The 26,720-nt window shown below is 40.2% G+C and overlaps 1 protein-coding gene across 1 annotated transcript in view; it reads right to left on the reverse strand.

Moving 5' to 3' along the window:
- Positions 1-17,834: 17,834 nt before the first annotated feature.
- LOC126267464 (ATP-dependent DNA helicase DDX11) overlaps positions 17,835-26,720 on the reverse strand; it is a 153,943-nt gene continuing 145,057 nt past the window's right edge. The window contains exon 17 of the mRNA XM_049972735.1: positions 17,835-18,153. Within this exon, the coding sequence (XP_049828692.1) occupies positions 18,115-18,153 (39 nt within the window). The 3' untranslated portion in view covers positions 17,835-18,114. The remainder of the gene's footprint in view (positions 18,154-26,720) is intronic.

Genomic DNA, 26,720 nt, shown 5'->3' on the forward strand with positions numbered 1-26,720 from the left:
TGACAAAACTAATACAAAAAGACGACCACGCTGTAAGAAATACAATTGCAATACAGCCAGTTTCTATCAAGGAAATACGAAAACACCTTAACAGCTGCATAACTAGTAAGTCAGTCGCAGCCACAGCATCAGTGCAGCCAGGATCATCACTTGAACAAGAAGAGGCAGCGCCAGAATCATCTTCAACAAAAACAGCGAGAAAATGTGAGGATCCAACGGAAGAAACAGTGGCCAGTCCATCAATCAGTAGGATAACCATAACACCCCATCACCAAAAGGATTTTTTAGACCAAGGCAAGAGAAACGTAAAGACTACAAGGTAAGCAGTGCTCAGTGCTTCTCAGTCTTCCACCAAAATATGCAATGCGTAAGAAACAAAGTGCAACAATTAGAAGTGGAACTGCAGTCTATTGACAGCTCACTTGTTTGCTTAACAGAACATTGGTGTAACGGTTCAGAATTATCAAATGTACCACTACATTCATACATTCTAGCCTGTCATTACAGTAGAAACACTATGAAATGTGGTGGATCATGCATATACGTGAAAGAGGGGATTATGTATAAAATTAGGAATGACGTCATGGCATTAAGTGAAGATAAACACATAGAAATATCTGCTTTAGATATAAAAAACCTAGATCTATTCCAAAGACTAACAGTACTATGTATTTATCGTGCTCCCAGTGGTGACATGGACACATTCACTACAAAGTTAACCCAAGCATTAGATATGGTCTCCAGCCCCAAAGGCGAAATTATCATTTGTGGAGATCTAAACATTAACATGATGAACCCAGATATGTTGTACAATAATTTTCTGAACATTATGTATGCCTATGGTGTATCACCATTAATTAACACTGCCACTAGGATAACCAGACATTCAGCTTCAAGTATTGACCATATGCTAACAGACATAGAGAAAGATAGATGTGACGTTGTCATAGATGATCTTGGCATCGCAGACCATTCCAGTCAGTTATTAAAATTGGGTATAGAATTAGATAATAACACTAAAATACACAAGTACAGTAGGGTTTTCTCTACGCCAAAAATAGCTCTATTTGCTGCACTACTTAACAGTGAAACATGGGAGGAAGTGTACAGAGAACCTACTATAAATGGGAAGTTTTCAAAGTTTCTGTCAGTATTTAAATTCAGGTTTGAAGAAGTGTTCCCTAAAGTTCTAAGAATCACTAAATCACTAAATCATGCAACAACAACAGCTGGGTAACCAATGGGATAAGGAAATCTGCTGAAACGCTCAAGCACCTCAGCTCAATGAAAAACTACCGTAATGATTCAGCATTTCATAACTATTATCATAGATACAGAAAGATCTATAGAAAAGTATTGTTAGTGGCTAAAAGGTACCAAAATGACAAATTTATAGAAAAAGCCAGTAATAAAATCAAAGCAGCATGGAAAATCACCAAACAAGAAACTAATAGGAAAAAATTAAAGCCAGTAAACATACAGTTTCAGCACAATGATACCAAAATAAATGATCCCAAAAAACTAGCAAACTTTGCCAATCAATATTTCAGTAACATAGCTACCAGACTGCAACAGAAGTTCAACAAAACAAAGCAATCACAAACTCTGAACAAAATAGCACACACAATGATGCTACGACCAACCACAGCAGAAGAAGTATCCAATGTTGTGAGTAACCTAAAATGTAAAAATTCAGCAGTCATAGATGAAATACCTGTGTGCTTACTGAAGGACTGCATAGACAACATCAAAGACCCATTAGTGCACATCATCAATGAATCCTTCTCCATGGGTTGCTTCCCAGAAATACTAAAGCATGCAAAAATCCTACCTATATATAAGAAAGGTGACCCAGAAATCATAGAAAACTACAGACCAATCTCATTACTGTCATCCTTTTCAAAAGTCATAGAGACCATAATGAAAAACAGGCTCATGGGGTACTTAACAAAGTTCAATCTTCTGAGTAAAGAGCAATTTGGTTTCCGGGCTGGCAAAAGCACAAATTCAGCTGTAGCTCACTTCTCAAATGTTATCCTCGAAGCACTAGACAAAGGAGACCACATAACAGGGATCTTCCTTGATTTGACCAAAGCATTTGACACGGTAGACCACACAATTTTGCTAAACAAACTAAATGCACTAGGAGTAAGAGGAGTAACAAACATGTGGTTTCATTCATACCTGCAAAACAGGGTCCAACAGGTGGAGATCACTCAAACCAACTCCAATCTCACCTTTTCACACCTTTCAAACCCAGAATACATCAACATAGGAGTCCCCCAAGGAAGTGTGCTGGGCCCAATCCTCTTTTTAATATATATAAACGATTTTCCACAAAGTGTCAAACATGGTGAATCAGTACTGTTTGCTGATGACAGTAACATCCTAATCAAAGCTGAGTCGCCAAGTGCACTCAATGAAAAAGCTGAGGAAACACTTAAGCATGTATGCCAATGGTTAGAGACTAATAAATTAACCCTAAATGTAAAAAAAAAAAACCAACAGTATTAGCTTCCACTTAAACAGAAAACCGAACAGTAGCAAGCTAAAAGTTAATGACGAGCACATAGAATGTGTACCATCAACAAAATTTTTAGGCATGCATGTCGACTCTCAACTAAATTGGACCAAGCACACTGCGGTACTTGGAAAGCGAATAGCTTCAGCATGCTATGCACTTAGGATTATAAATTCAGTGTGTAATAGCCGGTGTACTAGAACTGCATATTTTGCGTATGTCCACTCTATAATTAGTTATGGCATAACCTTCTGGGGATCAACAGAGCAGAACAGACAAACAATATTTAAGTTGCAAAAATAGGCCGTACGAATCATAACAAAAAGTAGCAGTAGATCCCATTGCACAGAGTTATTTAAATCTTTGGGTATATTGACAGTTCCGTGTGAATACATTTTGCAGACAGTAATATACATAAAAAGACACATTGACCAGTTCCCGATAAACAGTTCCATACATGCACATGACACCAGACACAGACAACACTTACACCTCTATAGGAAAAACAAATCAAAAACTCAAAATAGCATGTTATATAATGGAATGAAATTATACAATAAACTTCCACAAGGGATCAAAGACATAAGCAAAATAGATAACCTGAGGAAATCGCTAAAAAAATATCTCTCGGAAAAGTGCTTTTATACTGTCAATGATTACTTGAGACGATGTGAATGCATAGAAATATGTAAAAATTAGCAACTGTGTCATTAAGTGGTTTAAAAATGCATCTTGTTATAATATTCATGAATTCCGATTGTGACAGTTATAAATTTGTGTACCTATTGTATATACTCATGTTGACAACATCCATACAATCCTGATTGTCTACGGATGGATAAATAAATAAAAAAATAAATTTATTAGTATGACTTCAGCAGGTTTCGGTGATGGAATCACACCACAGAGCTCTATATTTGCAGGTATAATCTTGCCAGAACATTTATCCAAACTTGTGATGAATTTTTGTGAAGATATTTCATTGCCATAAAGTGCATTGGATAAATTGTTGGTAGACCCTGACTGAGGATTGCTTCTGTTATAACCTTTAATCACAATAATTGCGTGGATTTTCACACTCTCTCTTAGAAACAATAGCTGATCACATGATTACAACTCAGTCTCTCGTATTCGACTGCTGTGCCGTGACATGCGGCCGGTGCCGTTCGTAGCTAGGTGGCGCTCCCGCGCTCATCTGATTTGCGGAGCGCCTCTATCGCCGTTTGTGCGTACTGTCGTGGCGGCACTGTTAAATGTCGTGGCACTATCACAACACTTTTCCCCCCTTGAAAAAAATAAACACTCACTTCCTTGGAGACATGGACAGCGCAGAGACATCCATGGCCTCTTGTGAGGCCCCGAGGAGATCCCGCGCAGAGACACGGGAGTATGGTCGAAAATGTCCAGGACGGAAGCTCGTGCGAGGAACGTGTCTCCTGGATGAGATGATGGGTGACAACTCCGGAGCAGCATCCATAGGTGTCATTGACCTGGGAGTGTGCTCCAGCGAGATGGGTCCCGGAGAAGGCGGCGTCGCGACTGGGGCCGGTTCCGGAGTACTTGGAAGCGGCAGCGACGGCGGCTGCATCAACACGGACGGTAGATCGGCAGCAGCGACAGGACTGGCGTCTCGAGCTGGTGGAGGCGAAGGATGGGGCGGTGGCACAGGCGTGGCCACCACTCGTGGGCGCATCTGGTCGTAATGGCGAACAACCGTGCCGTCGCCCGTACGGATTTCACAAAGCCGGCGGCCACGAAGAGCCTTGACCACCCCTGGAATCCATTTAGGGCGAGATCCATACCCTCGTGCCCACACGTCGGCGCCCACCGAGTATTTTCCCGCACTAGGGGACACAGTACAAGGCCTGACAGGGTGAAGCAGGTGCAGTAGAGTGCGCGGTTGGCGGCCATGCAAGAGTTCGGCAGGGCTGTGATCACCCAGAGGCGTGAAGCGATAAGAACTCAGAAATTGCAGCAGGGCGTCATCTGTGGAAAAATCACTAAGGAATTTTTTCATCTGGCATTTGAAAGTGCGGACAAGGCGCTCGACCTCCCCATTCGATTGCGGATGGAAGGGAGGTGCGGTAACATGATGAATCCCTTGTCCAGTACAAAAATCACGGAAGGCCTGCGAAGAGAACTGAGGGCCATTGTCCGTGACGATCGTGGATGGAAGACCTTCTAGCGCAAAGATTTTGGACAAAGCCAGCGTCGTCGCCGCAGTGGTGGGCGACGGACATCTAACAACAAATGGAAACTTCGAGAAGGCGTCAATCAACAGTAGCCAATAAGTACCGAGGAAGGGGCCAGCAAAGTCGGCGTGCACCCGTTCCCATGGCTGAGCTGGATCAGGCCACGGAGAGGGCATTGTACGAGGTGCCGCCAGTTGTTGAGCACACTGGCCACATGCAGCAACCATATGGGCGATGTCCGAATCAATGCCGGGCCAATAAACGTGCCTGCGGGCCAAGGACTTAGTCCGAGAAATACCCCAATGGCCTCCGTGCAACAGTTTGAGAACATCTTTGCGAAGAGAGGCTGGCACCACGACCCGTGGAGATGCGCCATCCGTGGCCAGAAGAACAACACCATCACGAACAGACAGACGAAGGCGCAAGGCATGGTAGTTGCGAAGGGGATCCGATGCCCGGCCCCCGGTCCTGTCCGGCCAACCTCGTTGTACAAAACCGATCACCCGACGCAGGACCGGGTCCCGCGCAGTAGCTGACGCGGCCTGCGAACCTGTAAGTGGAAAGCCCTCGACCACACGACGTTCTTCCTCATCAATGTGGAAACAGAGGAGTTCATCGCGATCGAAAACAGGGTCGGGGCCCATCGGCAATCGCGACAATGCATCCGCGTTTGCGTGCTGGGCCGTGGGGCGATAGTGAATCTCATAATGAAAACGAGACAAGTATAAGGCCCAACGTTGCAGGCGGTGAGCTGCCTTATCCGGAAGTGACGCCGAGGGGCTGAACAGAGAGACCAGCGGTTTGTGGTCGGTGATGAGGTGAAACTTAGAACCATACAAAAAAACGCTGAACTTTTTTAGAGCATAAATGATAGCGAGCGCCTCCTTTTCGATTTGAGAGTAACGCCGTTGCGCCTCGTTGAGGGTCTTGGAAGCATAGGCAATGGGTCGTTCCGACCCATCCTCATACCGATGGGCGAGAACAGCCCCTAGGCCATACTGTGACGCGTCAGTCGCCAGAACCAAGTGCTGACCCGGACGGAATGTGGCAAGACAAGGCGCCGACTGCAAATGAGCCTTCAGGCGGACAAAAGCCTGCTCACACCCGTCGGACCAACAGAAGGGGACGTTTTTGCGTAACAGCTGATGCAGAGGATAAGCTACCGCTGCTGCGGATGGAATGAATTTGTGATAATAAGCAATCTTGCCTAGAAACGCCTGAAGTTCTTTGACCGTAGACGGCCGGGGTAGAGCGTTAATGGCCGCAACGTGCGCACGGAGAGGGCGTATGCCCTCACGGGACAACTGGAAACCAAGATACTCAATGGAGGGTTGGAAGAACTGTGACTTGTCCAGATTGCACCTCAACCCAGCCGAATGCAAAACTCGAAACAGTGAACGTAAATTACGAAGGTGCTCCGCAGTGGAGGCTCCCGTGACAACAATGTCATCCAGATAGTTTATGCAGCCGGGAACAGAAGCCGTGAGCTGTTCCAAAAACCGCTGAAAAATGGCCGGTGCGCTAGCGACGCCAAATGGTAATCGCTGGTACTGATACAACCCACAAGGAGTGTTGATAACGAGAAATTCCTTGGAAGGAGTGTCCAACGGCAACTGATGGTACGCCTCCGATAAGTCAAGTTTGGAAAAGAACTGGCCCCCAGCGAGCTTGGTAAACAACTCCTCAGGACGAGGAAGAGGATAAGTGTCAATGACGCTCTGAGCGTTGACAGTGGCTTTAAAGTCACCACACAATCGCAGACTCCCGTTTGGTTTAGAAACCACCACGATCGGCGATGCCCATTCGCTGGAGGTAACCGGAAGGAGAATCCCTGAAGCTGTTAACCTGTCTAGCTCAGCCTTGACAGGTGCACGCAACGCCACCGGAATAGGGCGTGCCCGGAAAAACTTAGGGCGAGCCGTAGGTTTAAGAGTAATGTGGGCTGCAAAATCCTTGGCACAACCCAGACCAGCAGAGAACACGGACGAAAATTCACAACACAATCCATCAAGCTGTTGATACGGAATGTCCTCAGATATGAGGTGCACATCATCATCAATGGAGAACCCAAACAACTGGAAAGCATCATAACCGAACAGGTTTTCAGTGCCCGCATGATCCACCACATAAAACGTGAGGGGCCGAACAACAGACTTGTAGGCAGTGGAAGCATCAAACTGGCCCATGATAGGAATTTTCTGCTGATTATAAGTCCTCAGATTGCGCGTAACTGGAGACAAAGGAGGGGAGCCCAACGCCAAATACGTGCGAGAATTAATGAGAGTTACTGCAGAGCCAGTGTCCACTTGCATGCGGATGTCTTTATTCAGAACACGAACAGTAACAAACAACTTATTTGTTTGAGAAAGCACACAGTGAACATCCATGTCCGACGCCTCGTCCTCGTTGACAGGAACTTTATGGGACTGACACACAGAAGCAATGTGGCCTTTTTTCCTACATGAATTACACGTGGCCCAACGTTTTGGACACGCTGCCCTGTCGTGCTGTACGAAACAACGGGGGCAAGAAGGAAGCGCGGAACGAACCGGCTTCTGTGGTTGCTGGTTTCGCTGCGAGCGTTGCGGCCCAACGCGACGTTGTTTACGCGAGTGAACCGCCGCCACATCTTCGTTCTCCTGTGCAACAGGCAAATTGTCCTTGTCGAGAGTTGACTGTACAGCGCCTACATCACACCACGCGTCTATTTGCGCGCCAGCAGCGTGAGACACTTCAAAGGATTGAGCGATGCTTAGAACTTCCGACAACGACGGGTTTGGCAGTTGTAGGGCACGTTGCCGAACTTCTTTATCAGGAGCAAGCCGTAGAATAGCATCCCTAACCATTGAATCCGCATAAGACTCGTGATGAGTGTCCGTGACAAACTGACATTTCCTACTCAGGCCATGTAGTTCCGCCGCCCAAGCCCGGTAAGATTGATGGGGCTGTTTACGACACCGGTAGAACGCCACGCGGGCGGCAACGACGTGGGTGTTTGTTCGATAATAGGCAGACAATAAGTCACACATTTCTTGGAAGGACAGGGAGGCTGGTTCCCGCAGAGGGGCTAACTGAGATAGCAGCTGATAGACCCGAGGGGAAATCCAAGATAGAAATAACGACTTACACATAGGAGCGTCGACAACGCCGAAAGCCAAGAAGTGTTGCCGCAAACGCTTCTCATAATTCTCCCAGTCTTCAGCGGCCTCGTCGTAAGGAGGGAATGGAGGCGGAGAAGAGGAAGACAGACGATGAGTAAGCGACGTCGACAACGCCTGAATCGCTGCCGTCAGCTGTGTTTGTTGTTCAATGAGCGCTTGCATAAGCTGTTCCATGTCTGCCCCGTCACGAACACGCAAATCCACAACGCGGTGAAAATATCCCGACCTCGTCGCCAAAAAGTGTTATAACCTTTAATCACAATAATTGCGTGGATTTTCACACTCTCTCTTAGAAACAATAGCTGATCACATGATTACAACTCAGTCTCTCGTATTCGACTGCTGTGCCGTGACATGCGGCCGGTGCCGTTCGTAGCTAGGTGGCGCTCCCGCGCTCATCTGATTTGCGGAGCGCCTCTATCGCCGTTTGTGCGTACTGTCGTGGCGGCACTGTTAAATGTCGTGGCACTATCACAACAGCTTCAGTATGTCCTCTCCTAAGTAGCTTATTCTTATGTAGTAGATGTACACATATCCGTAAATTTTTCTTTCTGGATCATTATAAATCAGCAACCTCTGGCCAAACATTTGGAAGATCTTTTCTGCGATGTTTCCTGCGTCGTTCCCGGGTATTTTCCTTGTATCCAATTTTAAGAATATTGTCATGCAATGCTGGTACAGATTTCTCAACCCTACTCTGCCATTTATACATGGGTTAGCTGTGCTGAGTAGTAGCAGTTAGAACAAACTGAGCCTCCAGACATACCATGCCACAATGGAAAGTATTTGTCTCACATATTTTCCAGATGTAGGTACAAATGCAGCTACGTGGCTTAGCTTGGACAATTCATAAGCACTGATGGAACAAGTCATTTGTACTCTATCTACACTCCGAAGGATTTGGCTCCTTAATTTTGTGTTGACTGACTGTACCTTCTCTTACCAGTTGAGTTCTGATAATGATGATGCCGATGATAACAATATTGAGTTCTAACACACGCATGGGATTCGCTGTGATGATCATGCCCAGAATGTTTTTTGCCAATTCTATGCAACTATGAATGTCATCGATATAGAGAACTGGGTCCCAGGTCAATACGAACCAATTTATCCATGTTATTTTGGTTCTGCTGGATCTTTCATATTTGTTTAGTGCCATGCCAGTTATGCTGATTTCATCTTTCCAATCATTTAAAATTAGACTCAGGTCACCCGCGTGAGCGTTTACTGTAATGATCTTCAGTCCGTGTATACAGTATCAGGTCAATGCACTCTGTCATCTTTGGAGAAAAGGTTCCATTGCTGTTGCATACAGAGAAGAACACCCTTGACAGATGGCCCTCTACAGCTGTATCTTTTTGAAAGATTACCATTAATGTTGATTCAGGTACGTCCATTATGTACACATACACTGGTAATTTTGATAAATTACATAAGAAATCTCATTTCATCCACGACTATTTCAAGATAGTCAAATTCCCCTCAGTCATTTGCTTTTTGGATATCGGGGTATGCAAAACGAAGAGATGCTTGCCCTTCCCAAGTAAGATGGATGGCGTCTCGATAGTGTGCCAATATGTAAGTCGTTCTAAGTCCTGGGACCACGAATTTTTGGTGGTGTGCGAAGCATCCATGTAATTCAGTTTTATTTGATGTTAGCCACACTAGCAAATACTTTGTATTCAACATTGGTGTAGGCAACTGGTTGCGTGTTATCGCCTGCAGCTGCCAGTGGTACTGAATACCTTGCAGGATCTCATTGCAGATTTTATTTTAATTGTCCCCACATATGAAATGCCAGAATTTGCTGTAAAATTCCACTGACAAACAGTCTAGACCCATCAATTTCAGCACTGGGGCCTTTCAAAGTGAATCATAAATCTCATCCACGGCACCTTAAGCTAGAAGATTCCCATCCCCTCTTCACTAATCTTAGACAAGGATCCAAGGTTGTTTTACCAATCTTCAAAAAATGCACTTCTATAGAATACAAGAAGGCGAAGTGTGCCACAATAGCCTGTTTAATGCTCTGCTGTGTCTCACAAACAACTGCTTCATTAGTCCAAAAACTTTCTGAAAATGCCTACATGTTGTTTCGAGTGCTTGAACCTGAGGGGGTGAGGTTTTTAATTGCTCCCATAGATCACTTCCGTCCCAGGCCCTAATGTGACAGCCTGTTGTATGCTTCTTTGTCAAACTAATAATTTCAGCTTAATACATTTGAGCACCTACCTCATACAGTGTAATGTCACAATGCCAAAAAGTAATATTCCTGCATGAATTTTTTCCTGGTACCGGTAGCCTTTTCCTTTGTGTTTTCTTTCACACAGTTGATTAATGCGGGCTTAGCATAAACTACCCACCATTGGATTTCAGGTATGTTGTGCTCTTACCATACTGTCACATTGTTCAAGGTCTGGGTTATTTTGTACTCTAATACCGAATCATGACATAAACTACAGTTAAGCTGCCATAATTCTCTACTCCTGTTAATTTTTTTGTGATGTATGAGCAATGTTGACGTGATATGCGGAATGATCTGAAAAGGCTGTGAGCCAGAATTCCAAGACATATATTTTGTTTTTGAGTTGTGATACGTACACGTTGTCTAACCAACTCGTTGCATTAACTGTGACATATGAATAGGCCTTACTGACACAGAACTCCATGAGTATGAGGTCACAGGTTCAATCTTTAGTGGGATCATTTGAAAATTTTGTGTTAACAATTATGACAGAAAAAATAATAGCTACTAATGACTCACCAACTGAATCAGGAGGGCGACAGAAAATGTGTGTCCAGGGGGTGCAGAGATCAACCTTTCATGGGATGTACATATTACACTTCACATAATGGAAATCATCAACATTCAAGAAATCTTCAAAGTAAACCATTAACTTGCACCTTGAACACCGAATGAAAAATGGCATGCCACAGTGATCACATTGGTTCACATCAAGATCGCAGGTGTAGGCGAACTCCTTGGGGTTACAAACTATCCAGGACTTTCGGCTAGGTATCCATCTTAAAGAATCTATATAGAATCATATTGGTGTAACGGGATGACAAGGAGAATTGCAGGAATGTGATGGCATGCAGCCAAATGTGAAACAGTCTGTCATGAAGCTCATCTTAGAATTGGCTATCCTTTAAGGCATAGCTGCAGATAGTGCAATATGTTTTATAGGCACGAAAAAAAAAAAATACCCAGAGGCTGAATTTGTCCTGTGTTTTCAGGTGGTATGAACTGCAATGTTACACACTTTTCAGGATGGATAGTTTGCACACTTTTCAGGATGGATAGTTTGCTCTAAAGGAATATGCTTTTTATTCACAGACCAGGAATCAAGCATAAGTAAGAAATTTTCACCAGCTATTGGCCAAAAATAGTGCTCATACCATAGTTGTAATTCTCTTATGCACATTTTCTCACTTTGCTTGCTGTGACATAAATATTCCCTACTGCCCTTGCAAGATCACGCACGCAAGAAAGAATCGTAGGGGGCACAGCACCTCCATCTTCTCACAGCACAATAAATAACTTTCCAGCCAATTTACCATCCAGATTAATAGTCGGCATAACTGTGTACAAATGCATTAAGGCAATGATGATAGCTGATCTTAATACAACTTTCTTGGTACCTCTATTTTCTGGCGTTCCTTCATATGCATTTTCTCTTCAAGTTCTGTTTGTTCATAGTTGAACACAAATTCCTTGCTGTACAATGGGATAAGTTTATTTACCTCATCTACAAATTTTTGGACCGAATCTGCAGTTTGTTGTGCATTTTCAAGTTGATGCTTTGTTTGAAATTTCGTAATCTTATGTCTTCCAATTCTGTATCACCGTTGTAAGTTATGTAACCATCTACTGCTGCCCTCAAAATCATTGTAATCTACATAATGCGAAATTTGATGTGCATAACATAGTAGGTCGCTATCACCCACATCCTGCAAATTGTATCGAGCACCCTTGAAACGCACAAACATCAGTGTTTGTAACAAGTGCACCTTGCCCTCCCTTGAATATTTGTCATTTTCTTAGGCACTACACGGTCATATTGCCGCAGACTTATTCGAATTTTTATTATGCTGTGAATGATCACCCACGTACATAATTATGTTTAGTATCTGCTCCCTGGACATCAATTGAACTTCATTATGTTTCACTGGAGACGGGATTGTGACTCCCTGTTCTACAAGGATGATGAACAATATGGCTCAACAACTGTTTCAAAATCAATTCCACTCGTTAAGCACATATCGTCGTCATTGTACACTTTATGTACATTGTCCGCATAGTTGAGCATACACGACACTACATACTTCACTGGCTCGTCTTGTAGAAGTGCTAATATTTCAACTGCCACTTCTTTCTCACTCTGCAAATTTCCTTCAATTCCTTTCCAACGAAATCTCAACTGCAGCAAATTTTTTGCTTTGTTTGTCATTGCCATTGCTCTGCTTTGTATCAACAATACTAGCACTCGATCACTGTTGTGAGTTACTTGTGGACTAAGCAGTTCAACTACTCTCCATAGCCTCATGCTGTGCTCACCACTGGATACCTACAGTGCCGCCCCCTGTTGCCATTAGCAGCAGATATTGTAACTGCATGCTAGACAACGTGTGGGGCATCGACTGCCGTGAATGTCATTGGTCTTTTGTGACCTCACACTCAAGGGGTTCCTTATGAATACATTATCCTCCAGGTGCCAGATAACTGCAAGCCAGTGATTAAGCCTTGTAGCTCAGTGCTAAAATTCACATAAGCAATTTGATCTGTGTAACTAACTACACAGTTAAAATCATCAGGGCGCACATGCTATTTACAAGTCCAGGTATTGCTATGGTGAAAAATTCTTTGCGTTCATGTTTGGCGTTTGTCCCCAAAGGTGGATAAATATTAATAATTTGGATGCCTAAGAAGTAAATTGTGAGCCACAGCCTGGTTCAATAATGGGCATTGGCATCCATTGTAGTCCTCAAAATACTGCAGCTGTGCCAGTTTCTCTGCCGACATTCAGTATTGCTTCATGTCCTGACATGCCTACTAGTTTTGCAGTAGTAATTTCTTGTATTAGAATGCTGTCTGCATTCCCAACAGGAATATTTGTTGGAAAATTATTTTAGTCGCCGATTCGATTCTGTTTTCAGCGCAAAGGTGTAACTTTGATGCAAGCCTCTACTTGATATTTTATCGAATGTTGTCAACCCAGTTTGGATTTTGACCATGATAAATCTTGTGCTTGTTCAAGTTCTGCTCCTTGGCTGATGGGATGATTCTGTTTTTCCTTGTTTTGCATCTACAAATCATTCTTGGTGACTTTGGTGTCCTTTTCCCCATCCTGGTTGCTTATGGCACTGCTACATTTGCATGTATATTGTGATTTTCTTTCTCTTTCCTTATCCTGAGGGTCAGAATGTGTGCTCATGGCACATTTGATACTAGCCATTCTCAAAGGTTCAGTATAGTCAATGTTAGTCAAACCCTCAGCAGACATTGCCTGTAATACTCCCTGTTCCTGTTCTAGATTACCTAGATCTTCAGTCCTTTCACAATCATGTGGTGAGGTGCAATCTTTTACAGTACATGAATCTGTCCCCTAGTTATGTTCTTTCCTGTATGCTATTCCAGTCTTGGTCTTTTGCAAAACATTTTCACTCCCTTACCTGCACATTTTCGCCACCTACATGGTGTTCCAATCTGAGATGATGTTTCCTTGCCCACGCATGCACATAGTGGTGACGGTGAAACTAACTCTGCATGCCCATGGGTATTGCTTGTGTGAATGAATGATGTATGTTTCTCTTTCTTTTCCTGATAAAGGCTGTGGCCAAAGCCTAATCCGTAAGGGCCTTTTAATTGTGCCTGTCTGCAACTTAATGTGTCATTTTAAAGGTAAGTAGCAATCTATCTTTTCCTTACATTGCAGAACTTCCTTTTTCGACTTCATTGATAGCAGCCAACTTATCAACGAAAGTAATCACAACATGCTTCCACTTAGTCACCACAACACAAGAATATGCTTGCAATGGAAAGAAACAATCACTCAAATGCACTGTTGTTGGCAGTGTAGTTTTGTTTAGACAGTTGAGTCAGTGGGTGGGGTAGCAACTCAGTCAGGTACTCACCTCTCTCCTCTAACCACAACCTAACTACACTGTCACTTCATATTCTTTCCTTGCAGTACACATGCACCTAAATTTATTTTATTAATTTACTATTTCTTATTTGCATCTTTCAGACATGTTTTGGATAACCTAGGTATCGGCTGACCTGAGTTCAGTTAACAGGGTTTTATTGTATTTAGTTCCTTGACAACGGGGTTGATCTTAATTCGCAGTAGTAGAGCTACCTCAAACTAAACAGTTTGCTCACTGTGAGGTCTATCAGTTTCCTGTCAAATTGGTCTAATGCTTTCCCATTTAGTTTCCATTTCTCATTTCAAGCTTGTCTCTAACAAATTCATGTCAACAGTGTTTTTCATGAAACACTCACTGTCTGTTGCAGCACAAATTTGTGGAACAAATCACTGTTTCTTTGTTTGTGAGACAATTATTATAAAAACATATTTAAAGACTGTATTACAAACGTGATTGCATAACATCAAAAAACCTACAAAATCTAATAAGAAAGTCACTTTGAGTTCACTATATGGCACCACTGAGATGAGATGTGAATTTACTATTGTTTTAAAATCTGTCATCTTCACTGACAAAACAACTGTAGCTCAAAAATGCGCTGTATTCTTTGTTTAGAGTGACCATTTATGGACAGTGGTGCGAAAAATTTAAATTTCAGGTGAAGGTTCTCCTGTTTTTTTTTCTGGTTTTGGCCTAACTCAACAACAGTGCCTCAAATAGCTTTGTTCAACTTTTGGTAATCAATCTCTTTCAGAAAAAGACTGTTTATAATTGATTTGCAGAATTTCGTCGTGGTCATGTTTTCGCCAGTGATTAATTTTGTACCAGCTGCTGTGACCAAGTGGTTCTAGGCGCTTCAGTCCGGAACCGTGCTGCTGCTACGGTTCAAATCCTGCCTCGGGAATGGGTGTGTGTGATGTTTGTTAGGTTTAAATAGTTCTAAGTCCAGGGGACTGATGATCTCAGATGTTAAGTCCCATAGTGATTAGAGCCATTTGAACCATTTTCTTGATTAATTTTGTGAAGATTAACCAGAACTGGTACTGTTCCAAACACTACTGATATTGTACATAAAATGAATGAAGAGGAATCTATAGTTGACTTACCAAGAAACAGAGGCATCCTTAGGCATAACTAAGTTCGATTGTGCTTGCACATTAAACCATGAAAAAATACATTTATTTTTTTCCCCTGATAGACTAAATCAAATTTCAAAAACAGGATCATTTAAACTGATGGAAGGAAATGCTTACAAAATTCTAAGGAAATATACAATCCATATACTTCACCATAGCAGGAGATAAAACTTGCATTTATCTATACAAGCCATAAACTAAGCAGCAATCAAATGTTCAACCTGAAGGTGACACAGGCCCATTGTTTGAGAATGCATGGGAACCAAAACAGTCTTAATGAACAAATTTGTTCATTAAGTTCAGTAATTGGTTTTGATCACTGTAATCATCAGCAGATTGATCTGTCTTTTTAAACTTAGTAAAAGAAGCAAATAAAATTTTTACCCGTGACTGGCACTGTCACAAAATATAGAAATATGATAGAACTGTGACTGACACTCACGGCCTGCGATATACAACTGCCATTACCACACTGTGCTAACGGTGGCCTTATATCAAAGTCTATGAGAGTTCATCACAGTTTTATCATCCTTTCATATTCTTTGACAATGCCAATGATGACTAAAATGTTATTTGCTTCTTTTATCAAGTTTAAAAAGACGGATCAGTCTGGTAATGATTGTAATGATCAAAACCCTTTACTGAACTGAATAAAGGATCTTACAATCAAATAATGATTTGGTTTCCACGTACAATCAACAGTTTGTGAGTTAAAAGGTGAACAGAAACCAACAAAAGGAGTTGGTTCACAAAACATTTACCGTAATATAATTGCTTGTTTTTTGGATACACTGAACACATCACAGCTGTTGTTTTAGAGAACTGAAGAATAGTTAATGCTGGATGGTTACAACAATTTCTTTGCTGCAAGTCATCTATAAAGTCACAAAAACAACTGAAAACCTTGCATCACTCTTCAACACGGCAATGCTTCATGTCACACAACTCGTCAAACCATTGTTCATTTGATGGAGAACATCAAATTAGTGTCTCATTGCCCTTATCACCTGATTTATCATGTAGTGACTTCTTTTTGTTCCCTTGTGTCAAATGAAAAGTGCTTGGACAGTGATTTTTGATCACCCAAGAAGCAGTTGAGCTTTCAAATACAATGTATTTGAAGTATCATCAAAGTGGAAAAAAGTTTACAGCATGGGTTCAAAACACATGCTAAATACATGTACAATTTAAAGGCGAATATTTGAATATTTCAAGAAACAAAATGATACATAAAGATATTTTCCTTTTATAGCTTTCGAAAAAAAAAAAAGAAAAAAAAGAAAGAAAGGTAGTCCTTGCATACACTAGCACCTCAGTCAGTGACAGTTGCAACCTTGTCAATATGCCAGAGATATTTACTCCTAAATTGAAAAACGTTTCCACAAAACTTTTTTGTTTTAAATATAAAATCTCACTCCTGTGATTGTATAATATGACTAAATCCATCAGCACTATACTATGACATTTGTATTTTCCATTCCTAAATGCACATACAAGTTGTGCATTCTTATTAGGAGTGACGTTACATGTCTACGCATTGTGTAGAGAATAATTGTCTGACAAGTGGAAGCATACAATGCAGTCTGTGTTCTTATTCCACTATCCATAGCCATTATTATTATTATTATTATTATTATTATTATTATTATTATTATTATTATTATTACGAGTTTCTATTTATAGTGCCTGGAATTTCAACTCCTGATGCCAAGTACCGGCCAGTCATCAGCTCCTTATATTTTAGCACAACTCATATGGATGTAAGTAACTGCGACACATATTTGGTTACTTCTTGCTTGTTTGATGGTGCCTGTTACAGATTATTGTTTTTACAACCAGGTTGCTTGATAATGCCGTGGGTGTTAAATTAACTGACTGGCAATGAAATAAAAGGCTTGCCTTGAGTTTAAAAATCAGCAGCCTGAGATAGGAAAATAACTTCTATTGTGAAGTTTCATGCAGCTGTGTACCCTAGCGTCAATAATAATACTGAATATAGACTAGCTGTACAGCAAAGTGCCATCTATTTTTTACTGTAAATAATGTTTATTACTCCACTATTGGTCAGTTTCAAATATACAGCCACTATCAAATGGCAGGTGCAGAACACAGACCTTATTTGCATACAGGCAGTTAAAATAATTACAAAAGAATACAATAAATCTGCTTTAAACGTCAGCTTATGCACAACTACTTGTCATGTATGTTTACAATAGCCTGTCATATCCTCATGGCCAAGTGAATTTGATTTGTGCTCATAAATTTCCAGGAAGTTTAAAAAATTCACTGGAGTGGGACAACCATGGTCTGTTTTCATCTGAATGCATTTATAATTAACATCTGACTTTCGAAATTTCCACTTCATAATGACTAAATAGCCTGAAATGGACAATAATGGATTTCCCTATTGTAAGAGTTGAAACAATGTTGCATTTAGTTTCCTGTTTTTATTATTGCTCTGTTGTCATGCTCATGTCATTAAGAGAATAATATCTTTATTTATAACTTCATTCCATCATCCTTCCATGAGGGAACAAACTGTAATTTGACTAGAGAAGCAGCTTCTTCTCCCATTTGTTTTTCATGAGCTATTTCATCTGTATCTACATCAATACAGTACTTTGCAATTTACACTTAAGTGTCCAGCAAAGGGTTACCATATGTTAAAAAGCTCTGGTGAGTATTCATGTATAAAAAACACATTTATTTTTCTTTTCTTTTCATTTGTAATTTGCAATATATTTATGAAAGAGAACACTTTTAAAGTTACAATATATCTACGAAACAGTACATATTCGGACAGTAACAGAAGAAGGAAAGAAAATATATTTAATTAAGCCTCAAAAGAACTATATTTTAAAAGTAGATCACTTGAGATAACTCTACACCTAGTTTTCAGTCTTTTCTTTGAGTATTTTAATAAATAGGCTCTGCTTCTGACTATGCTGACTCTACTGTTACCGTCTTTCAGCTTTTGTTGCTTGGGCCACGAAAAACTGTAAATATAAGAAACAGTAAATTAAAGTTTAAACATTGAACATTCTGAATGAAATTACATGAATCAGGCATCGAATATTATAATACTTTTATTGTAAAATTTGACAGTAGCACATCACGTCATCATTGCAATAATTGATCTCGCATACAGAGAGAGAGAGAGAGAGAGAGAGAGAGAGAGAGAGAGAGAGAGAGAGAGAGAGAGAGAGATTAAAGCTCTAGTACACCAGAAAATATGACAGGAAAACTGTAATGGAGAATATCATACACTGAAAGATATGAGGCCAGTGTCTGACTAAGTCATGACCAAGACTATCATAAGACTATCATGGTCAGAACTGAAATATTATCTAAACAGTCAAAGGCACAAGAAACTTCAAATGTCATTTAGTTCTTCCATTATCAGCTTTCAGTCCTTATGTAATACACAGAGTTAAATGAGTTAACCATGTCATGTGCTCCACATTTCTTCACCTCACTGTTAGTGGCCTGGTTGCACTGAGAGAAATTGTGTATGAGGGAAAAATTAATAAAACAAATATCCTAAATTCCTAGGTGTTTATAAGGGCCAGTGAATAATTAAACAGACAAACATATATATGAAAGTAACATGTAATGCAGGAAGCTGAACCTTCTGAAAGTGCTAGTTGGTAACTTTGTGAAGAGTGTTAGTCATTTGCTCAATTAACACAGGGTGTACATAAAGTCCGGGAACACTTTCAACTATTTATTGCACAAGAACCAAACATTGTACAGATATCCTACATATGTCATTTTGAAGAGAAATCCTAAAAGGTTCTTCCCCCCCCCCCCCCCCCCTCCCTCCCTCTCCCTCTCCCAACATATACCGCCACAGAGTAGTTTGGTAATTTGCCGCTAGTCAGCACTAGTAGCAAACATGGTGAGTTCAGGTGCAGAGCAAGCTTTCTGTGTGTTGTAGTTTGACAAAAACAAGTGCGCTACAGCTGCTCATCGGATGTTTAGAACAAAGTACGGTACAAAGCCACCAATAAAAGGAAGGCCATCTACCACTGGCACAACAAATTCGTTACGATGGGTTGCTTGCGCCTTGTCACGTCGAAAACTGTACGGGCCATTCATCTTCGTCGAGAGCACTGTCACTGGATATTCCTACTTGGACATGTTGCAGCAATGGCTGATGCCTAAAATGCAATGGGACTCGCAGTTCATCTTTCAGCAGGATGGGGCTCCACCCCATTTTCATCATGAAGTTCATGAGTACCTGAACACGGAGCTGCCGCATCGATGGATCGGCTGTGCTACATACACCCTGTATTTACTGAAACATTAATGTCTAATTACAATGGCACGTCTGCTCGGAGAAATTACTTATGAAGAATAGTATTATGTGATCCTGTTTTTACTTTCAGAAAGTATACATCCATTAGAAACATTCTCTTGGATGTTCAAACAATACAGCAGTGGCTACATGCACCAGGCCGGTTCTTATGTGGAGGTGGAAAATTTTAAAAGTTTCCACAAAAGTGCAACTGACAAACACCACTACAGGACTGTGGTGGCAGTATTGACATCAGCTCTGCAAGTTCTTATGCATTCACTTAACCAAGAAGACTGATCTAATTCCTTACAATTGAATATATTGGTTAAAGTGTCAAGTAAGTTTTGGCACAATTCATTCCACCGTTCAAAACAAACTGAACTACTCTATTTCTGCAAGGTGGGTTCCCAGTGAGCTTACCATTTATCATAAATAACAGATTTGCACAGGATTTGGACAGGATTTTAACTTGTGATGAAACCTGGATACATTACTTTGAGCTGAGTTGGTGGCATTAAAGCATGCAATGGAAAAACACCAAATCATGTCTGTATGACATTCAAAACTCAACCGTCACCTGGTTAGATTATGTTAACCATCTTTTGGAGTGTCAATGTTCAGATTTTCTGTAATTTTTCAGAAGAGCATTGCAATAACAACAGCCTATACTTACCAGGCCCAACAGAGACCAAAGTCAAGCCTACAATGAAGATGTTTCCTGTACAGCTACTTGTCTGTTGAATAATTGAATGACTGTTCTATATTAACACTAACCTGAACTGAAAGTCACATGTCATCTCATCTTAAATGTCTAAGCTCTGTAACCGTTGTACCACTGATAATGGCAGATTTTGGAGATGAAAATGTCAAAATGCTATCATACTTTCCCTATTTTCACTCACCAATGACATGGCATCTTATTCTAGTGCAATTCTTCACTGAAGAGGAATGTATTTGTTGAAGAGAATCACGTAATACAGATATCAGGCATCTGGTTTAGAACATCTAGAACAAAGATCTTTAAACTGACAACTGTCCTAAAGTTCATTTACTCCACTTTCAAGTTGATGGGGATGGAGAGGACCTATCTCAAACTGTGATACAGGAGACACACGAAGTTGATGTGGAAGAAATAGGTGGTCCAGAAGCACAGTTGGGAGTTTGACAGAGCAATGATTCATCTAACCTCAGGCATGGTATCTAGAATAAATGATACACCATTGGAGTTCTCGAAATCTGTACGAAATGTGCAGTATAGAAGGTTACTTGAGTTTATTTCAAAAATCTGCGAACTGGGTGAGTTACCATTGGGTTTCCAGAAAAAAATCATCGTCAAATTAACAAAGAAGGCATGTGTGACAAATACAAAAAATACACGATAACTAGTCTGACAAATCAAGCCTCCAAACTATTGACCACAACAATATACAGAAGGATGGAAAGAAAAGTTAAAGCTGCAACACATGGTAATGAGATTGGTTTCTGCAGGTGAAAAGGGAGCAGTGAAGCAATTCTGAGATAGTGCTGGGTAATGGAAAATACACTGAAGAATAATCAGCATATCTTCTCAGTATTTGTAGACCCATAGAAAGCCCATGGCAATGAAAATGGAATAAAATGTTCACAACCCTTAGAAAATTGGGGCTTAAGTACAGAGACTGACGTATAATTTACAACATCTACAAAAACCAAGAGGACCTAATAAAAGTGGAAGATCAAGAGAGAGAAGTTCATTTTAAGAAAAGTGTAAGACAGCTTATCACCATTGCTATTCGCTTGTCTGTCAAAGAAGTAATGAAAGAAGAGAAAGAAAATTTTGTAAGCTGAATAAATGTTCAAGGGGGACATGTACTACTTCCAAGGTTTGTAGATAACATAACCCTTCTGGTCAAATATAAGGAACAATCAAAAAATTTCTTGAAAGAAGCAAACAATGTACTTAGAACATAATGTGTCTTAAGGATAAACAGAATAATACAAAGGTGATGAAGAGTGGCGGAAAGAAGAATGATGACTTACCTAACATCAGACTCAGTGGTCTTTTGAAGAAGTGAAAGAACTCTCCTATCTATAAAGTGAGATTACACAGGATGGTTGAAGCAATTAAAATATCATAAGTATGAGGTGATCAAAATGAAACTGGCTCAGAAAATATTTGTAAGACTTTGGAGAGCAAAATAACTGATGATGGTCGAATTAGAGAGGATATAAAATGTAGACTGGCAATGGCAAGGAAAGCATTTCTCAAGAAGAGAAATTTGTTAACATCGAGTATAGATTTAAGTGTCAGGAAGTCATTTCTGAAAGTATTTGTATGGAGTGTAGCCATGTATGGAAGTAAAACATGGACGATAAATAGTTTAGACAAGAAGAGAATAGAAGCTTTCAAAATGTGGTGCTACAGAAGAATGCTGAAGATTAGATGGGTAGATCACACAAGTAATGAGGAGGTATTGAATAGAATTGGAGAGAAGAGAAATCTGTGGCACAACTTGACTAGAAGAAGGGATCGGCCTGCAGGGCATATTCTGAGGCATCAAGGGATCACAAATTTAGTATTGAGGGCAGCGTGGAGGGTAAAAATCGTAGAGGGAGACCAGGAGATGAATACACTAAACAGATTCAGAAGGATGTAGGTTGCAGTAGGCACTGGGAGATGAAGAAGCTTGCACAGGATAGAGTAGCACGGAGAGCTGCATCAAACCAGTCTCTGGACTGAAGACCACAACAACAACAACACGTAAAGTTCCATAGGACCAAATTGAGGAGCAAATCTCCAAGGTCACAGAACTTGTCCTCCAAGGTCACAGAACTTTTCACTTCATAAAATTGCAACATAAAAGTAGTACAGATAAAAATAAAATGTTTATGAACCCAAAAAAAGTCAAGCCATAAGTTTAAGTAGATGCAATCAACAATATAACATAAAATTAGCTTAATTTGCAAGGAATTCCTAGACAGAATAGAAGGAGTGAACCATGAGGAAACTCTTCAGTTTCGATTTGAAAGCATGTGGATTACTGCTAAGATTTTTGAATTCAAGTGGTAGCTTATCGAAAATGGATGCAGCAGTATACTGCACACCTTTTTGCACAAGAGTTAAGGAAGTTGGATCCAAATGCAGGTTTGATTTCTGCCGAGTATTAACCGAGTGAAAGCTGCTTATTCTTGGGAATAAGCTAATATTCTTAATTCTTAATATATATATTGAGAGGCCAATGTCAAAATACCTAGACTCGTGAACAGGGGTCGACAAGAGGTTCGTGAACTTACACCACTTATTGCCCGAACTGCCCGTTTCTGCGTCAAAAAATATCCTATGAGAATGGGCAGAGTTACACCAAAAAGTAATACCATACAACATAAGCGAATGAAAATAAGCAAAGTAGACTAATTGTCTTGTTGAACAATCACTTACTTCAGATACCGTTCAAATACTAAAAATGGCAGCATTAAGTCTTTGAACAAGATCCTAATCGTGGGCTTCCTATGACAGTTTACTATCTATCTGAATATCTAGAGATTTGCACTTTTCAGTTTCACTAATCATATGCCCAATCTGTGAAATTAAAATGTCGGGTTTTGTTGAATTGTGTGTTAGAAACTGTACAAACTAAGTCTTACAGTGCTTTAGCATTATTTTAATTTCTACAAGCCATGAACTTACGTCATGAACTGCACTGTTTGAAACCGATACAATGTTGCACACAACATCCTTTACTACCAAGCTGGAGTCATCAACAAACAGAAACATTAGAATTACCAGTAGTACTAGAGGGCATGTTATTTACATAAATAAGGAACAGGAGTAGCCCAACACTGATCCCTGGGGCATCCCCCATTTGACCACACACTTTTTGCTGTCTGGTGTTAAAGTAAGAGGTGAACCAATTGTGAGCTACTCCCCATATTCCGTAATGGTCCAATTTCTGGAGCAATATTTCATGATCAACACAATCAAACGTCTTAGTTAAATCAAAAAATATGCCTAGCATTCAAAACCTTTTGTTTAACCCGTAATACCTCACAGAGAAAAGGGAATATAGCATTTTCAGTTGTTAAATGACTTATAGAGCCAAACTGTACATTTGATAGCAAATTATGTGATATAAAAAGATTAGTTATCCTTACATACACAGCCTTTTCAATAACTTTTGCAAACACTGACGGCATAGAAATAGGTCTAAAAATGTTCACGTTATCCTTATAACCCTTTTTATAAAGTGGCTTTACTACTGAGTAATTTAATTGTTCAGGAAACTGACCATTCCTAAAGGAAAAATCACAAATATGGCTAAATACAAGGCTAACATGTGCAGCACAGTACTTCAATATTCTGCTAGACACTCCATCATATCCACAAGAGTCTTAAGCCTTCAGTGATTTAATTATTGACTCAATCTCATGCTTGTCAGTATCAGAGGAGTATTTCAGACATCAATCTCGGAAAGGCATTTGCCAATAGAGTTATATGATTCCCTGAAGACACTAAATTTTTATTTAATTAACCTGAAATGCTCAGAAAAATGATTGTTAAATACTGTACACATATCTGACTTATCAGTAACAGAAATATTTTTACTGCAAACTGACTTTATATTGTCGACCTTGTGCTGCTGACCACACACTTCCTTCACATCTGAATATGGTTTTAATTTTATCCTGTGAAGTAGCTAATCTATTTGCATACCACATACTCTTTGCCTCCCTAATAATATTTTAAGCACCTTACAATACTGTTTGTAATGGACTAGTGTAGCTTGATTGTAATGACTTCTAACATTTTGACATAATTCACACTTTGTTCTACTTGATATCCTAATCCCACTAGTGAGCCACCCAGGCTGCCTTTTACTGCTAGTACTCCACTTAGAACATTCTAATGGAAAGTAACTCTCAAAGAGCATTAGAAGTGTGCTAGGGAAAGCATTATATTTGTCATCTATGTTAATGGTACTCTAAACATCCAGCACTCTTGTTCCTTGACAAGGTTTAAAAAACTCTATTGCCATTGAATTAACTTTCCTATCTAAATTGTAATTATATGTGACATTTGTTTGAGTACAAAAGCCTTTTACTAGCTGGAGATCATATGATCTTAGGAGAGCTACCAACATCCTTTTTCTTGCACAATCGCATACAAAATTAATATTGAAGTCAACACATATAACTAATTTCTGGTACTTCCTATAAAGTGAATCAAAAACCCTCTCAAGCTTCAGCAGAAATGCTCTGAAGTCAGAGTTGGGGACCTATAAACAACAAAAATTAAACATTTAGTTTCACTAAATTAAACTGCCCCTGCATAATATTCAAATATCTGTTCAGTGCAGCGTCGTGATACATCTATGGACTCAAATGGAATATTATTTTTTACGTATATGTACACTCCCCCATTCTACAAGGAACTCTTTGAAAAAACAGTCTGCTAATCTGTATCCTGGTAAAGGAAGCCTCTGAATTGTCAAATTATTTAAGTGGTGCTCCAACAGACCAATAAATTCAGAGTCAAAATCTATAAGCAGTTCAGTTCACTAACTTTATCTCTAATACCTCTTATATTTTGATGAAATATGCTAATTCCTTCTCTGCTTGCCAACATGACATCCTCTGCAGGTGATTCCTTAGTTAGAGGGACTTCCTTTAACCAGGTATACCAATCTAAAAAAGTTGCAGCTCTAACACCAACTACGGCAGTAATTTTTCCCACAAATAATCCACCACCACCCATTACACTGTCACCTACAAGCTTTGCCAACCTCACCTTCCCATACCTATTGACGTATCCGTAGTGAAACCCGATCTACTGATAAGACTCAACTGGTACCACCACAATGTGACCCATGCCCTCTGCCATCAGTGCCTTCTCCAGCCCTATGTTAACATGCCTAACAGCTGCATTAAGATAAGGCCCATCAGGACACTGAAACAGTTGCACAAAATTGTTAATGAAAAAGAGAAATGCCCATCACAGAACATGCTGGAAATTGTGATTTCAATACACTATCAGTTGCTGTCTCATGTCACACATGCATATCTCGCACACACTCTGTGCAGAGTACTTCGCTGTGTCATTACGTTTGAGTGAGTGAGATAAGCAGATGTGCTTTGTGACCAGTGAAATGCAATATGAAATAGTGTACACAACAAAACAGTGTGCGTACATTGTCAAATGTTACGCAAGGCACAATTAATGGAAAACATGTGTGGAACTGACAGTGCAAGATATTAAAACTGGAACTGTTTTGGCAAAACCTCCAGCAAAGTCTACAATGCAAAACTTAGAATGTCAGAAAATGTTGCTAGAGTGAATAAAAGCTTGGAACAATCGGACAAAATTTGTGTGTCGAAACATTATGAGAGAGGACCTGCATCTGTATCTTTATAAATTCACTTGCCCGCAAGTTAGCGTCCAGATAAACTTTCACATGTTAAGTTCTGTCGGTGGTTCCTGACTTATGGATCCTCAGTTCTTCATTTCTTCAGATGAAGCCTGGTTCAGCCAGTAAGATATGTGAAGTCTTAGAACGTGCACCTTTATGCATCAGAAAATTCCCATCAGTATTTTGAAGAGCAATTGCACAATCTCAAGATTGGTGTTTTGTGCACAACATCTGCTGTCCACATTGTAACACAATTCTTTCACCAAACTGTGTATGCTAACTCTGCTCATAAACTTTTCCATCCGTATGTGGACCACTCACAAGTTGTCTCTCTTCCTATCTGCTGAAGTACTATAAAGATGAAACAATCAGAGCCACCTTTGGCAACAACTTTAATCACATAGCTGTCAAACTGAAATCTCCTCTTATTACAATAGCATGATCAGGAAACTTACAAGCAATATTCTGCAAGTTTGTTCTGAAGTGCTCTGGTGCTGCAGCTTGTGACACTGGTGGGATATAAATCCATCTGGGCATCACACTTCAAATACATTGGATGCTCAACTTCACCCAAACTATTTTACATTTGGAATCCATAATCACCTCACTAGATATTATCGAATCCTCTACAGCAATAAATATGCTGCATATCTTTGCTATACAATTGGAATTTAGATTTTGCTGCTTTTCTTTTCCAGTTTTGTCCAGCTTTCTTTTCCTGATAATATGTAGCTGCAATCACCTTCAATAAGCAAGACTATTGTATTTAACCGATTACAAGAGATTTGTTTCTCCAGGTTCATAATTTGAAAAATATGTTATCATCTTATATTCACAAATTAAACTATTGCTGCTGAAGTCAACGTTTTTAGATTGTTTAATA

This window comes from Schistocerca gregaria, chromosome 4 (genome assembly GCF_023897955.1).
Source record: "Schistocerca gregaria isolate iqSchGreg1 chromosome 4, iqSchGreg1.2, whole genome shotgun sequence".
NCBI classification, from domain to species: Eukaryota; Metazoa; Arthropoda; class Insecta; order Orthoptera; family Acrididae; genus Schistocerca; species Schistocerca gregaria.